The sequence below is a fragment of the Dromaius novaehollandiae genome, chromosome 4 (assembly GCF_036370855.1).
Source record: "Dromaius novaehollandiae isolate bDroNov1 chromosome 4, bDroNov1.hap1, whole genome shotgun sequence".
NCBI classification, from domain to species: Eukaryota; Metazoa; Chordata; class Aves; order Casuariiformes; family Dromaiidae; genus Dromaius; species Dromaius novaehollandiae.
Genome location: NC_088101.1, coordinates 69,854,590 through 69,871,216, shown reverse-complemented (window position 1 = coordinate 69,871,216; position 16,627 = coordinate 69,854,590). Strand labels below are relative to the sequence as shown.

Below are 16,627 nucleotides of genomic sequence, written 5' to 3'. Positions count from 1 at the left end.
CAGTCTAGTGGAAGAAATCTGCCTTTCAGTTCATGTAGGACAAGATTTGCTCAAGTGCTTTCTCTACTGTTAAAAGATTTTCCTTTGTGTATAATACGGATGATTTAGAAGAAGCTGTGTCAGCACTGATTTATACATTGACAGCTAAGGATAATAAGATACGGGCAAACATACAGCTCACCCTTTTGCAGATTAACCTGCAGACTGCATTAGGCAAATTTGATGGCCTTAAAAGATTTTTCCAATTTGTCTGGGAACAATTTCTCTTTTGTATTGTGTCAAGGGTAGCATTTCATGCCATTGTACTAATTTAAATAGCTTTGATAAATTGTTCAGGAGGTTAGAGAATTGTACTGTGTATATATTTTACCTCTTTAAAATAAAAAGGCTATTAACTTAATTGTTAAGTGAAATTAATTAGTAAAAGTGGAAGGAGCCTGAGAAAGTCGGCTTAAATATTCCAACACTGCAGCACTGGTGCTGTAACATTGCACCAAAATGATTAAAGATCATATTCAGGAAATTACAGTTTGCATTTAGCTTTTAGTACACAGAAACGCAGACACTGTTACAGTTATCATAATGTGTTCCTGTGTAGTATTAATTCAGATGAAAAACGTGGATGGAACGAGGAAAACTTTATAAAAGTTGGTACATTACACTCAACAGTGGGTGTGATGATTTATTGATAAAGGAAAAGGTTATCATAGATTCACCAGAATCACACAAAATGCTTTAGTAAAAGCCTCATTAGCCCTCATAGCTAATATATAATTGGAGACAAAAAGGGCAGAGTTCATTCGTATTTTGTTCGTTTTCTTAGTATTGTTCACACACATTTAGTCGTACATACTATCTGTTACTGACAAGTTAGCAGCTTGGAGAAGGTCTCCTGGTTGTTTAAAGGGAGGCTGTATTAGCTTTGTTTTGCAAGATTAGTTGTGCCCCAAAACATCCAAAGTGTGGGGCAGTATTTATAGGAAAAGCCTGTTATCAGCTGAGAAATTTGGATTTTGTATTTAGGTGGCTGTTAATTTCAGCAGAGCATTTTTTTTTTAGTTGTGCAGTATGTACTGTATATTAGTACATGTTTTGAATTGAAAAAGTAATAATATTCTTCAGAGAAATGAATGTAAATTTTTCATAACTTAATACTTTAAGATTAATAATGTATGGGATGGATTGCAGAGTTTTATTTCCAGAATTCAAGTGCTCCGTTGCAACATCCTATCTGCAGAGAATTGCAGAGAACACAAAACCATGCAGAAAATCACGTACTGGGGGTTGCAGCAGAAGTGCTAGTTTCATTTTGAATGGAATTAACGGGCATAACTAACCATGTATGCAGATACCTTGGACACTGTTATTTCTACATCTGGAAATATTCTGGAAGGAAATGATGCTACTCCCCCCCCTTGCTGCGCACCCGCGCGCGGACCCCTAAAAGTGGTCTCCCGCTCGCTCCTGCCAGGGACAGTGGCATTAACATGCAGCTGGGCTGCTCTGATAAATGGATTCTGTTAGGTCACTGAGGGGATGCATGTGACATTAAGTGATTTACCGTCCTTTACCTTAATGAAATTGTTTCAGCAAGATGACGCTGAGAGCTTTTAATGGATAGCTTTTCTTGATGTAATGAAATTGCATTCCTTTGGCATTTAATATAAGGTGCAGTTATTATTTACTGGAGCTTTCCCAGACCTGCTGTTTTGCGCAGACAGTTCAGAACAAAAAGAGATTTCTGTGGCAGCGTCCAGGCCAGAATGGTGTGTGACGGTCTTGAGCATCTGAGCGTCTTTGCGAGAGCGTTTCAGTTAGCGTGGCCTAGCCGTAGAGACCCTTCAGGAGGCTTTCTTTGCACACAGCGCTGGCAGCACTCAGCTCTTTTACAAATACCTTCCTAATCTGTTTAACAGGCAACTGGATTACAACCAGATCAGCTGTATTGAAGATGGGGCATTTAGGGCTCTGCGCGACCTGGAAGTGCTGTAAGTATTCCTCGTATCTCTTACTTTTAGCAAGAGCTCGGTATCTGGGGAGCACTAATGTAAAAGCTTATCTGCGAGCTGCAGCCTGGTGTCAGAATGGTCTAGTGAAAGGATGTCTTAAAATAATCCACTGCCATGTGCTGTGAAATGGTAAAAATATGGGGAGAGACATAGGTATTCCTTTACTCAGCAAGAAAAGCATTGCAGACAATTTAAAAGAAAAAAAAAAGCAGATGGTAGGAACTGTAAGAAAAGAATATATTTTCTTTTAAAAAAAGAGGGTGGGAGTAATGAGTATTTTTGTGAATTATGTAACATTGCTGAAGTGCTGAACATTTTCAGTATTGCCTTTGTAGTATAGTCAGACATAAATTGAATCTTTCAGTCTTAAGGAACAATATACTAAATGTATTTGACATTTAAGAGGCACTTTGTTTAGCTAACACTACCATTGTGGGTTTAGATGTTTAGCCTGTCCATGTTAAATGCATTCTTAATATTTTCATTGTTATGTATATGCATATATATATTATATCATATTTCTGTCATTGGTTAGAGGTCTGTATTGAAATATTCTTTTGTATTCTTTTTTTTCCTCGCTGTCTCAAAGTTGCAGTCAGTGAGGTTAAAGGTAGCAAAATTATCATCAGTGACCCCTGGCCTGAAAACAGTTACCGTAATGAGCAAAGTGCCTCAGTTCAGAGCTGGAGACACAGCTCACATTCCTGAAATATTTTCTTCGTCAGTCAAAATGTCACATTCTTTCTGTGCTTCTTACGGGAAGGGAAGCGAAAGACTTGGCTGTGTGTATCCGCAAGCATTCAATGTTACTTTGATTTACACTTGGTAAATCACACCTTGAGAGGTGGGAGGAAGCTTTTCTTCCCTTTTTTTTTTTTTTCAGTTACTGAAGAAAAAAAGCTTTTCTGATAATAATGTCTGTGTGTCCAAGAACGTAAGAATATGTGAGCTATTAGGGAGAACAGTTTTTTATTCTTAAGCAGTAGTTGGTCTTATTTATGAGTGAATGGATCTGACAGCTGAATTCGACTTTTTTTTTCATTATAATCAGAGAAGTAGCAAGCAAATTGTTAATTTTTCATATAAAACCATGTAGAAATGTACTGGAGGTTCAATAGTAAGTCTAATGGTTAAGTTTATGAAGTGTTGTTTATCTGTCAGTAGACCTGATGTTCTGTGACATTTTTATCTCTGGAGCTCACATATATGACAAAATAACTTTTCCAGTGATGGCTTAATCTGGTTATCATGTTTTTAATACAAGCTTCCTTTACAGGCACAAGTATTAAATGTGTATTTCAAAAAAAATCAAATACCTTTTTCAGTTTTTAATGCCTGCGATTTTTAGTGCTCTAAAAAGCTCATCCTTGCCAGTCAAAGTCCATGGTAAAAATTTCACATTGTCTTCAGTGAATACAAAAGGAAAAAAAAAAGCTTTGTAAAAATAATAGTATGCTGAAAAGTTGGTAGTTAGAAATTTGTGTGTGAATATAGCTATTAGCATTATTCAAATATGTAACTGGATGTTCATTGTCTTGAATTATGTTATGTGATAAACAATGATATAGAGGAAAATACATTTTAAAAAAATTTGAGATAGACATTTTGAACAATATTGGAAAATACTCACCTAAAGCAGCTTCTTTTCAAATATATATTAAAGTGAAAGATAAATAGCTCAAACCATAATTTATATGCACCGAGCAGTTTATAGGACTGCATATTTTTTCATTTAAACTAATCTATCTAAGCATGGGAAGTGTACCTTACTTCAAAATATAAGCATACTATAAAGCTTTCCAATCACTGGCAAAGTTACTTAGCCTGCAGTCACAGTTTGAAGTATTTACCAGAGTAACAGGTCATGTATTGGGGAAATCGTTACAGAATCTTAGAGGCTGTTAGTATTAAAGACTCAAAAAATTAACCTGAAATCTGGACAATTTTGAAAGATAAAAGCAATTACAGATACAATCCTCCCTACTTGTGAATTCTGTAGCAGTTTTCTGTGAAATCTAATTTTTTCCCTTTTCCCTTTCTCTTTTTTTAAGAGAAAACCCACTATACTGGGGAAATAGTGACTATGGAAAAATATATGCTGTCATACTAAAAAAATAAAAGCTTCTGAAAATTTCAAAAAATGACTTTCAGTTAGCACACTCTTCGCAGTAGTATGTAACGGTTTTAGGTTAAAGAATTGCTTGCTTTTGTTGATTACAAATCTGTACTCCAAACAAGTGTTTCGGTCCTCCGATAGAAATAATTATGGTTTAATCAGCTATATATCCCTTACCTCTACTTCTGATGGTTTTCTATGCTCTCACAAAAACAAATTCATAAATTATGCATACACAATAGGAATACAGGCAAAATGAGGGAAGATACATAGAGTAAGTCAAACATCAAACACCTGCAACTGAAAATTTAAGTTTTTGTAGATATCCTTTCTTTAAATAGCCTAGAGTTATGGAAATATGTACTGATTTCTCTTCCCTTCATTGAAAAGATATGATTTTAAAGCCTCTTAGGAAGAACTATGGGCATCGTCATTTTCCGTTTGGACTTTGTAAGAGAATCCTACAAAGATCTACTGATTGTCATTTATTCACTAAGACACCTTTTGTGGATTTATCCACTCAGCCAATTTTTTTGTTTCATTTTTATTATGTTTTTAAAGAGGGCATGATTCCACCCATCTTTTTTTTTTTCCTTTGGATTATTCTCCTCTTTTTTATATATGCCCTGAGAGCATATGAGATGGCTTATGCACCATGAAGAAAACATCTAGAACTTGGAAGGAGTAAGCACACAAAGGTAAAATGCAGCACACTGTGCCAATAATTAACTACTTGGTTAATATGGAGGTATAAAGCCTGATTCTATTCAAGGTGCTGTGAATTTACCTTTTTGTGTTTCAGGATCACAGAGTACTTAAAGATTAATTCACAGATAAAGATTCAAAGATTTATTGAGCACAAATTGCACTTTTTTGTTGTAAAAATGAAGGAAAACACTTTCTTCTTCAAAAGAGACAAAGCTTTGCTCAATAGGAATTATTATTTATTAGTGTTTTGTGTTTAAACCCTGGAGAACATTCTCTATCCTGTTCTCATGAGTAATCTCTAAGTCAAAACTGTAAATTATATCACCCGTTTCCTTGTTCTCAAGTCAAGCTTGTTTACATTTTATATGCAGCCTAAAGATAATAATTAACTGTAGGATCGTTCATAAAGTTTCACGATCTTTACAAATATCATTTGCTGTGTATGGTAGTTCCTTGCTAGCCAACAATGTATTGACTTAGATTTGTTCTTACTTCCTATATGAGGTTCTAGACACATTGTCTAACATTTAAGTCAATACTTTGCTAAAGTGTTAAGATTCCTGCCTGCTTTCATTGTATAGAAGAAGGACTCCTATTGCTCATGCAGCTGTGGATCATCTATAGCAATTCTGTTCATCAGGATGACATTCATAGCTTTAATACCATAGATGTTCTCCATATCTCTGGAAACTCCCTGTGACTGCTACCAGTGGTTCCTTGTGAGTCATAGGTCACTGGGGACTCAAATTGCACAGCATTATTAATGGAACGGTCAAACCATAACACTTTAACGGAGATTGAATTTGGAGCCAAAGTAGATCCCAAAGCATGGGCTTTTTCCTGATATCCATCCTAAAAAGCAGTCCACTGTGTTCATTAGCTGTGTTTTTTTTAAAAAAAATATAGTAAACGTGACATAAATAACTGTAGCATGTTAATATGCTTCTTCTTGATTTCACAGCACTCTCAACAATAACAACATCACTCGACTCTCCGTGGCAAGTTTCAATCATATGCCCAAACTCAGAACTTTGTAAGTAGTCCCACTGAAACTAGCTGTCACTGTCATCAGTTCAGTGTGTTCATCACAGCATTTTTTCTCTGCCTGGTTTTGTCAGTGGTCTCTAAATATGTATGTAGGCAGGGAAGGCAAAAGCTCAGTTAAAATATTGAGGTCGGTGTCATGTGGTTGTGAAGTCTCTATATGTATGCATGGCAGATAATTCTGAACATAAAACCTTTCAAAAAAAGCTGTGACCCTAAAACTAATATGCAGGGCTCAGGAGGTGAAGAAGCAGTTGCATCCTTATCCATCCGGTTTTCAGGTTGTGGGATGACGAGGTCTACAGAAATGTTTTCATGGCCTTTTCCCAACTCGGGTTTTCCATACAGCTACATTCACTCTGACAAAAAAGATAGGGCGGGGAAGATTTCTCCTTTGTATATTAAAGCTGCATAGAGAAAAAAATTGATGTTTTCTGAAAGTCAAAAATTTGTTTTACTTTGAGCTATTGAATGGGTCACATTTCATTTAGGAACATGGAGGAATCTTTGATTGGCTGTCAGATGTGATAAATGGGAAATCTTTATGCTTTTATTACTGTACCACTAGCAGACCTAATTAAACTAAACTGGCTCTCTAACATTCTTTGTAACATAAAATTATAGCATCATCCGGTAGTGCTATTATAATTAAGGTTGTGTCAGCATTTACAATAAGGTCTCCATTTTTAGAGGTTATGACTTTCACAGATGTACTCTTCAGGCTACTAAAACAAACAGCAAAAAATGTGTCTATGCAAGTGATACAATTTGGGGTTATTTTGTTTTCTTTCTTTTGGATGTTTATGTGGAACTCAGAATGAGTGTATATTGTGTTAACTAACAAAGCGAGAATATTTTCAGGTTTGGTGCTGAGATTCTATTTCAGATAAGATTTCCAGTGGAGTGGGAATCAAAAAAAAGGGGATGTTTCTGTGAGAATTCAAGAGTAGCTCTTATTGTTAAAGAATTAACTTTTGGAAGAAGCCTGTCCATTTTCTTTTATGCACCTGGGATTACACAACTATTTGGAAAGCAGTTAGGGTTACTCACCTAACGTTCTTAACTGAAGAAGTTTCACACAGATGAGTAGTGCTGTTGATTTCATAACAGTATTGTGGCTATTCTTGCTTGAACAAATACAATATTTTTTAAATTGTGTTAGCCAATGGCTTTTGGTGGCCTCATTTATATTTTAAGAATAGAATTTCATTCCATTCTTTGAGGTCTGAGACCTGAAAACATGAGTATCTGTCTGTTTTTCTTTCAAACCTTCAAATACAGTTTATATCTTGCACAAAAATTATAGTGAATCACCTAGTTTTGTTACCATTAATATTTTTGTGGGTTATTTTTTGGAAAATTATTTTAGAAACAAAAGAAAATGGACTGCAACATGGCTATATGGCTGTACAAGGCTGTAACTTCCCATTTGCAGTCAGAGTATGCTTGTATAACTGTATTGATTTCAATGGCATTAGTTCTGATTTGCAATGGTGTTCTTGCCTACAGCTGGACACAGATTGTACTGAATGAGTGTGCTGTTTTGTGAGCTATATTTGCAAAGCACCCAGACAAGAATCAGTAGAGGAAAATACATTGCCTTTAACATTCATTTCTAGTGATTTTTTTTAAGAGGATGAAATAGTTAAAATGTCTTGCTTATGTCGGTTTGTTACACATTTCATGTTGCTTTACAGATTTTTTATGGACTAATTAGACTTCTTGTCTAAATTCTGATTTTCTTGCGCTTACTTTCCAGTCATTTATTTAGAACTGAGCATATTAGCTAAAAAGGATCAAAATGACATTACTGTGTTACAGATGATTCTGACTAAGGATTTTATTTATAGCTGTGGATGTCCTTTTCTATAGCTTGAGAAAATGTAAGAGCCAGAGAAAAGTAATTTACCTAATTTAGTGAATACATTTGTCTCATATTTTGTCAATGGCAAAGTGCATTTTGCCACTTGGCAAGGAGCCATGGTTTTGTGTTGGTCACTGCCAATAGAGAGACGTCTTGCTTAATTCCACTGCTTGCTGCCATTTGGTCTTTTAATTCCAAGCATTGCTTGAACGTAGGTCCTTAGGAGCCAAAAGCAGCTAATCTCCCTTTCTATGATTAAACAAAAAGAGAGGAAATCAGCAAAGGGATGTGAAAGAAGGTGTTTTATATTGAGTTATTACACTGTCTTGTTCAGCAGAAAATGAATATGACCTGTTAAAAGGATTTTGCAGGCTGTTTCTATAGAGATTAATAATGGCCAGACTTACAGATATGTCTAATTGGAAACCAAATCTTTTATTAACTTTTTTTTCTGACAGTATATTATCACTGTAGGGGAATTTACTTTTGACATTTTTGTCTTATTCACTGCTTGCACAGATCTGGACTAAAGAATTCCACAGCAGCTTTTAAGCTCTCGTATATTTACTTCTTTCTTTTAGGCAAGAGAAAAGAAGCTATAGATAAGTTATTTTATTAGTTAGCCTTTATTTCCTTAATGAATCAGACCACAAATAGAACGTCTTACTGCTGCTACAACTTTATATGTTAGCCTTTAACTCTCAAACTTTCAATGAAAGATGTGAAAAATTGATTCCTCATTAACAACTTTTTATTAGTAAATCTCCATAGTTTGTTGCTCAAGGGCATGGATTTGATCGATTTTGTGTTTGTTCTTCCTAATTTAAGTGCATTGGCATGTTTCTTCCCGTTCAGCCGTCTTCACTCCAACAACCTGTACTGTGATTGCCACCTGGCCTGGCTCTCGGACTGGCTGCGGCAGCGGCCTCGCGTGGGCCTCTACACCCAGTGCATGGGCCCGTCCCACCTCCGCGGGCACAACGTAGCGGAGGTCCAGAAGCGGGAATTTGTCTGCAGTGGTAAGGGAAACAAGCTGTCTCGCTGAGTCCTGGGCCAAAACACGTAGCAGCAGTCCAGCACAGATTGCTAGTGCCCGGTGCTGCGCAATCTCACTGGGCTTCTAGCTTCTGTATAATTGAGGTGCTAACTTTTGCTAAAAAAGAAACTAATCCCTTTTTTATCAGCATTTGTCTCTTGTGTGGGGGTGCTTCTGTTCTTAGAAATTTTGTGTAAATGATTCATTCACACAGAACATGTATCCTTCTATGAATACCATTATGGGGGAGGGATATGGAAAATGAAATAAAAGGCTCACTGACTGAGACCACAAGGCCTTTTGTAATAAAAAGGTCTGCTTTTTTAACTTTGCAGGCTGTTGGTGTTTTTTTCTGTTGTTTTCTTTTGTTTTTCTGCAGTTTAAATAATATTCTGGATCCCCAGATAACTTTCCGAATGTTACTGGTATGCTTTAGTGCATCAGGTTATTTTCTGGTATGAAGTAATGAAATGACTAACAGTTCATTACTAATCACATTTTCTCTATTCATTTTTTTTCCTTTATTCATACCTTCTAGATGAGGAAGAAGGCAAGTTTATCTTTCTTATTCAAATATTTTTAGTCTCACATTGAAAATTTTCTGTACACAGACTACTGTTTCAAGTTTCCTGAAAAACATTCCAAAATAGCTAGAATATGGCTATCTGTCCTTTCAGTGATTCAGCAGAGTTGTTTCTACTTGTTGATTTCTACATAACCACAAATACACTCTTGAATATGCCAAGTTTTGCACCAATGCAGAGATCTATTCATTCAAAACAGTTTTACGCAGAGCACAATGTTCTGTCCTTATTAAACAGCCTTTAACATCAAAGTTTAAGGCACTGCCATGTTAGCAATAACATCAATTTTTACCATTAATTCCGCCTTTACATGCACCTAAAAGGGTTTTTAGGAAGATCACTTCATATACCTTTTTTGTAAGTGGTATAGTTGTCGAGTCCAGTTGTCAATAACAGATTTATAACTTGGTGATTATAATTGTGATTTTGAAGAGGGAGAACAACCATGTTTTATCCCCACACTCTATTTTTATTTAATAAATACAGTCCAAATATTTTCTGATTGTTGGAATAAAAAGAATAATATGGGTTATTAGTTTGGCAGCTCTTTATACCATTGTAACACATACATAAATATGAAATCAAATTATTATGTTATAAACTAATATCCCAAAAGACTAACTTTTTCAATAGAATAATTTTAAAACTTGATCGGCTCTTTCTTCAAGTTGTAAGTAGGAACAGAACTAGCCACAGCAAGTTTGAAGTGATCTTATTTACATTATCAGTGTACCCTTTCTACGTTAGAAAATGATATTAAGCATAGTGAGAGAGATCTTAGAATCAAGCTATGATTTCAGAGTCAAGAAGTCATTTCCTGACAACTGCAAAATTGTCTCTAGCTTTTTTAATTAATGAAAAAGAAAGAGGGCTTCACGCCTTTCTCAATCAAAATCAGTGCAATAATGAGTGCACTACTGAATGTATTAGAAAAAGTGCAATCTATCCATTTCCAGGAATATGTAATAGGATGTTTACCTCTTAAAACATTTCTAAATGTGAAATTAGTAAATTTAAATGTGATTATAAATGCTGGTTTTAACATAAAACACAAGAACGTGAGGGGGGAAAAAAAAGTGTATGTTGTGTAAATTAGCCACCTGAGTTAATATAACCAGTAAATTGTGGGAGGAAGGAATGTGCTGAGTTAACACGGAGAGGTGAAAATATGAGCTGTGAAGTCAAAGCTTCTGTTTATTTGTGTGTGATTGGGTAGAAAGGTCATAATTTCAAAATTGCCTGTATGTGATAGATACGCTGAAGAACAATACTCAGATTAAGTATTTGTGGTATAGAACATCACTATCAAGAACAGAGTTTCTGTGTTTGTGGAAAAGTTCATTCATTTCTGTTGACAATCATTTTTAATACTACATAGAATTCTGAAAACTAAATAAACCAGTAATAGTTTTTTAAAACCACAAAATAAAGAAAATGTACCTGAAAAATGGTGTGCACTTTGAGCACATTTAATTTTCCCCAAATACTCTTCATTAACAAGATGATTTTGAATGTGAGTTGTTAAAGAAGCTGAGAAATGATGAAAGGGCTACTAGGTAGATGAGCATTTTTCTTTCATCTCTCATTATTATGTCAACGTGTTGCTATTATTTGGGTATTTTAATTAATGCAATTCAAAGGAGCTGGTCGGCTAAAATGTTTTTAAGTTCTGCCTTCCAATTTCCAAGGGAAATACAAAATGTGATCTTTCTCTATTGAAATGAACTGGACTACTCTTTGACAGAATTGTGCAATTTTAGGAGAAATTCTTTTCTTTTTCAGGTCATCAGTCTTTCATGGCTCCCTCCTGCAGTGTCTTGCATTGCCCTACTGCATGCACCTGTAGTAACAACATTGTGGATTGTCGTGGGAAAGGCCTTACTGAAATCCCAACAAATCTTCCAGAAACCATCACTGAAATGTGCGTAGACCTTTTTTTTCTTTTCCTTTTTTTTTCTCTTTTTTTTTTTTTTTTTTTTTGCTATGAGCTTGTAGAAAGCAGTTTTTCCCATGTGTTCATTTTGGTAATTCTTGTAAGTCAATGCATTGTATAGGGTGAGCATTTTCAAATATAAATTGAAATGCAGAAATAAAAGGGGTGTGCAGGTATGTGAAAATTTTTGTGAAGACTTCTATATTCTGAGTTTATTTTGTATGTACTAGTCACAGTCCATAGTTAGGATTGCATTCTGAGATGGTTTTAAAAGAGTTCATGAATACTGGCTTTTCTGGATATAGCAGAAGGGGAGCTTGCCGGCACCAGCAGGGACTCAGCAACATGAGCGTCTTTCTTCTCCTGGGGCAGGACAGGCAGTGCTTTGGAAGGGAAGCTGGGAGTTCACTTTAGGGAAGTAGTGGGAATGGTGCCTGATGGAGGAGGGCACATGAACCAACCTAGTAAGAAGGATCTTGAGTCAGTATCTGGATAGAAGTCAATTAATTAAGGCAAGTATTCAGAAGAAAAAGCTTTTGAGCATCCTGATAGATGCTGGGAGATGCTGTTGGGTAAGAGAGGTGATAAGAACAGAAAGTATCCTGGAAATTCATATATTTGCTGTACGTGACAATCTTGAAAATTTGAAAACAGGCCTCCACAATAATATTTTAAAAAACAAGGTATAATCTTATGATTTTAAGGCAGTCTCATGGCTTTTTGACATCTGACCTGTGATTTTGAACTGTACAGGATCAGAACTACTGTGGTTTCTTCTTCATATCTGAATAATAATCATAAGTTTTTCGGTTCGTTATTATTGGTGTTAAGACTGTGACCTGGCTGACCCTGCCTGATCCCTGATTCAGTCGTTCAGCTGTATAGTAGAAACACTTCTACCTTTCACCTTTCTCAAAAGAAAAGCCGCCACTTGCAAATAAAGGCACTGCTGCAAAATATCCATGCACAATGCCTGGGAAGACTGCACAGACTGTTTTCATTATTTAATGAGCTGTGTGCTGGTTTTATTTTACTTGCATGTGTACACCTGTGTGCATAGAGAAGGGGAAAACAATTACAGGAAAGAAGGAGGGAGCATGTCTCAAACACTCCCCGCTGTGTTTCTGCTGCCATGCAGCTAGCCCATGAACACTGATTACAGGCCCTGGAAGAGTGACTCGGGCATCACTAGCTTCTAGACCTACGCAGTTTAGTGGAGGTGCATGCTAACATCTGCGTTCCCTTGAGAAATTAGGTGCTAGAGATTACAAGGGTCTTCCTGAATCTTTACTTTAAGAATCATCACTCCCAAAGAAATTATATGATGTAGGAGTTTACTAGTTTACCCTGAACTCGCTGTTAAAAGAAATGAGCTTCAGGCAAAAGCAAATAGAGGTTTACAGAATGGAAGGTAAATACTATGCTTTCACTGTTTATAAAGTCCTAGGTGAAAGGCAGCAAAAGGAAAGCAAGGAAAGAAAAGCTTGATCTGCTTTTTTCAATGAGTTTTCTTTCTGTCTTTTTCTGAAATATTGTGGAAGATCACCTAATCCTCAGGATCAAGACAGGGTCTTAGTCTCAGTGCACGCGTTACGTCTTCAGGAGAGACTCCTGGGCTGGGGAAGTGTGCTAGCTTTTGTAGCTGATAACCGTCTTTGAGGTCTTTCTGCTCTTATTTCTGTCTCCCCCCACCCCACCTCAAGAGCTTCTGAAACCTTAGCTCGTGAAAGTGCTTCATCCTCTCTTTCACTAAAGTATTCACTGTACTTCCTATTTCAGAAATACTGATGTGTTTTAAGCATGGACTGGCATGATTTTCAGCTATTTATTGGCCTGGAGAGTAAAAGCAACTATTATATAACAACTACGCCAGCATTTGGCGGAACACTTAACAGATTGCTAACCACTGAATGTTTCCTGCTAGACTAGGCAGTGTTCAAACCCTAGTGAGACCTTTCCACATTCCAAGCTCTATATTCCATAAAAATATACGCATGTGTGTGTGTGCATATGAATGTATACTGTATATACACTACAAATACTGTATTATAGTATATATGGTTTATAGTAATATAATATAAACTATATGTATACTGTGTATATGTGTATGTGTACTATAGCTAGCCTAGAAGTGCTAGCTTAAAAAAAAAGCAGATCACAGTATTTTGCACAGTTAAATAACACTATTCGTGTCATGAGACCATATAAACATATTTTTATTCAAACCCAATTCAAGAAAAGGTAGGACATTATAAAGCCAAATTTTAAAAACTACTTCAAGTTAAACAGATATATAGCAGTGAATGCCTTTATGACAAGAAAAGTGTACTTCAATGATTGACTTAGTTTTCAAGTAAATATGAGGACTGAGAAATTAGAGGCAGTGGTAGACTGCCCTTACTATACAGTGTCAGCAAAAGTTCAAGTTGATAGGAAAGTAGGGAGAAATGTATAGAAGAAAGGGACATGAAAGGCTCTGAAAGTGAGGTATAAACTCAGTGGAGAAGTCAAAGTAGAGGATTTTGTGAGTATTTGATGAGAATGACATATCTTTACTACTTACTTGCCAGTAGGTTGAGGAGGAGGTGAGATTTTGGCAAATAATGCTTATTTTAATTGTTGCAAGGGGAAAGCCTTACACTTACTTCACCAGTTGCTTTAATATGGAAAATAATTAATGATGGCTCCTATATTATTGTTGTGGGTGGCAAACATATCTACCATCTTAGCATCAGAAGAGAGAGAGAGAAAAGAGGTTGGAGAATGTAGAAGAGTAAAAGAAGGTTTTACTGATATTAGACTGAGAGAAGCATAGGAATAGTCAAACTGGATCAGATCAGTAGTCCACCCTGGCCAGCGGCCTGCATCAGTTGTCCATGGTGAATGTTTTGGAAGCAGCAAGGAGATGATTTCTGAAGTAAAATACCAAGTAAAAATACCAACTTCCGAAAGGTTTTGGAAAAAATTTACCCTTTGAAATGTCTGATCTGCTTTAGACCATACTATATTCTTAATCTTGATGTTATATTAAGCTAATAAATTTATGGGAGGGTTCAAAAGATCTGATTCCGGTTTTAAATATAGTCTTTTTAAATTTCATTAATTTTCCTTTGTCTTTGTAGTGGGAGAGAAAATGCATTAAGGTTAATAATTTGCCCTGTCACCTTCTGTTTTGCATTCATCTCTTCTCTAAACTAAATATTTCAAGTCTTTTCAATCTTTTTCAATGCCAAAACCTTCCATGTCTTAATCAGTCTCCTCCCTTGTCTCTGAACTCTGTTTTCTACTTTTTTTGACCTAGAATGACCAGAGTTGAATACAATATTCCAGATGACAGTGAACCATGAGTTTGTACAATGGAATTTTAGTTTTCTTTCATTTGCCTTACACACCCTAATTCTCACTTGCTTTCCTCAACTGCCAATATGCATTGCACCATGTTTTCCAATGAACTGTCCATGAAGAATCCAAGGTCTTTTTTCTTAGCTATTACAGTTTCTTCAGAAACCAGAAATTATTTATAGACATAATCCTACTATTCCATTCACATACATATTGTTTTACATTTCCTAACACTCAATCTTGTCATGTGTTATTTTTTTAAGCTCCTCTACGAAGAACTTCAGTCACTCTGTGCTCTTACCTAACATTCCTATATTAAGGTTATCATACAATAAAAGAGTTCAAAACTTCCATTTGTAAAGAAGTGCTTAGCAACTTTTTTATAGCACTTCTTTACAATTTGATTAGATTAAAATGATTGTATTCCATAAAATTATCTGTTTTTTCACTTATTCTTTAGATGAAGCTGTTGTCAGTGTGCCAAAATGGTAACTGCCAGTAAACATTTGAAGAGATGGGACTGTGCTGTCACAGCAGTATTGAGAGTACTTAGGAGCTGCTGAACACGAGGCAGAAGGGTGTAATGAGCATTGTATTTCCACCTCCATTATACAGCTCCCACACACATAGCATTATTATCCCGTTCACCATTTTAAGTAAATACTTGGCAGGAGCTCCCCCCCGTTCTCAAGGAGAGACAGAAAGAGATCTGAGCTGAATCCCTGTTGTTTTCTGAAGGACTTAGTCTTAAACAGCCAAATTATTATTTACTTAGTGTTTTTATGATACCACCATCACAAGATTCTAGTGCACACCATAGGAAAATTGGCATCATACTTTTATTTTACATGTACCAGATGTTCTTGATTTTTTTTTCAGTATTTTTTCATATATGTCTGACGACTTCTGCATTTTCAATTGAACATTGTCATCTGGTTTTCTAAACATACTTCATTGACAGGAACATTTGAAAAATATGTAATATTTTTTAATTCTCTTAGTCTGTACAAGTTTCTCTGATCTACAATGGTAATGTTTATCAGCTGTATATAGTCTGTATTTGCAGAGTCCGGTGCTCGGTTCTGCCAACCCGTTATGTCATACGGCAGCCAACTTGATGGTTCACTTACACCGCTGGGGTTTCTTTCCTATCTTTTGTCTTTCCTGCATTGTGTCTTGTGTGAATAGCCTTTTCTTTTGAGGCTGAAGTTAAACTTCGTTTTCAGCCCTCCTTTGTAGAGTTGCTTAAAACTTGACAGCTAATTTTTGTGAGATTTTATTTCTCCATCGATTTCTGCCTCTTATTTTTTTGTTGTATGTACAAAAGGTTACTCTTAACAAGAACAAAATCCTTATTTAGTTTTTGAAGAAGGTTCATAATTCAGTCATTTTATCTTGTGGTTCTTGTAAAGGTTGCCTTCAAGATATGTTCCTGGTATTTTGATATTTTTCCATGTACTCTACCCATTTCTTCCATCCTCTCTCTCACTGGGAAGCCTGACCTCATTCAGCTCCTCAGGACCTTGTGAAGTGCTGATTTCCTCCTCTTTGCCTGACACAAACTTCCTGTAGATAAAACATTGTCTGATCTCCTGCTGCACCCAAATTCTTTGCATTCATTCCATTGTCAATCCATCTGCTTAAAATCTAAGTGGCATTACTAATAATGTTGTTGTTGTTCTCTTGCCTTCTGGTCTACGTAATGATAGTGTGGGTTTGAACTTGTAGATTTCATGTTGACAAGTCCATGCTTTTTTCCCGGGATGTGACAAACTAACCTGTTATCTAAATAATGTGCTAAAAAACCCTTTCAATGGAATATTTAGTTACTTAAAGGTGGAACACTGGCAATTTTAATTTGTGTAAAATTAGGATATCAATGCTCCGTGTTAGCTCTTTGGGAAAAGTAAAAGAAAAGGCTTTTTGTGTAGAGTCTAATACTGATCTCATGGGTTCACATTGCTTTATTTCTACTGGGCAACTATTTTGAG

General features: G+C 35.9%; 1 protein-coding gene across 7 annotated transcripts in view; it reads left to right on the top strand.

Annotated features, from left to right (window-relative positions):
- SLIT2 (slit guidance ligand 2) overlaps positions 1-16,627 on the top strand; it is a 261,240-nt gene that overhangs the window by 161,889 nt on the left and 82,724 nt on the right. For all 7 annotated transcript variants that reach the window (XM_064511374.1, XM_026121952.2, XM_064511376.1 and 4 more), the window contains exons 6-9: positions 1,917-1,988; positions 5,795-5,866; positions 8,597-8,760; positions 11,144-11,282. In XM_064511374.1, coding sequence (XP_064367444.1) covers positions 1,917-1,988; positions 5,795-5,866; positions 8,597-8,760; positions 11,144-11,282 — 447 coding nt within the window. The remainder of the gene's footprint in view (positions 1-1,916; positions 1,989-5,794; positions 5,867-8,596; positions 8,761-11,143; positions 11,283-16,627) is intronic.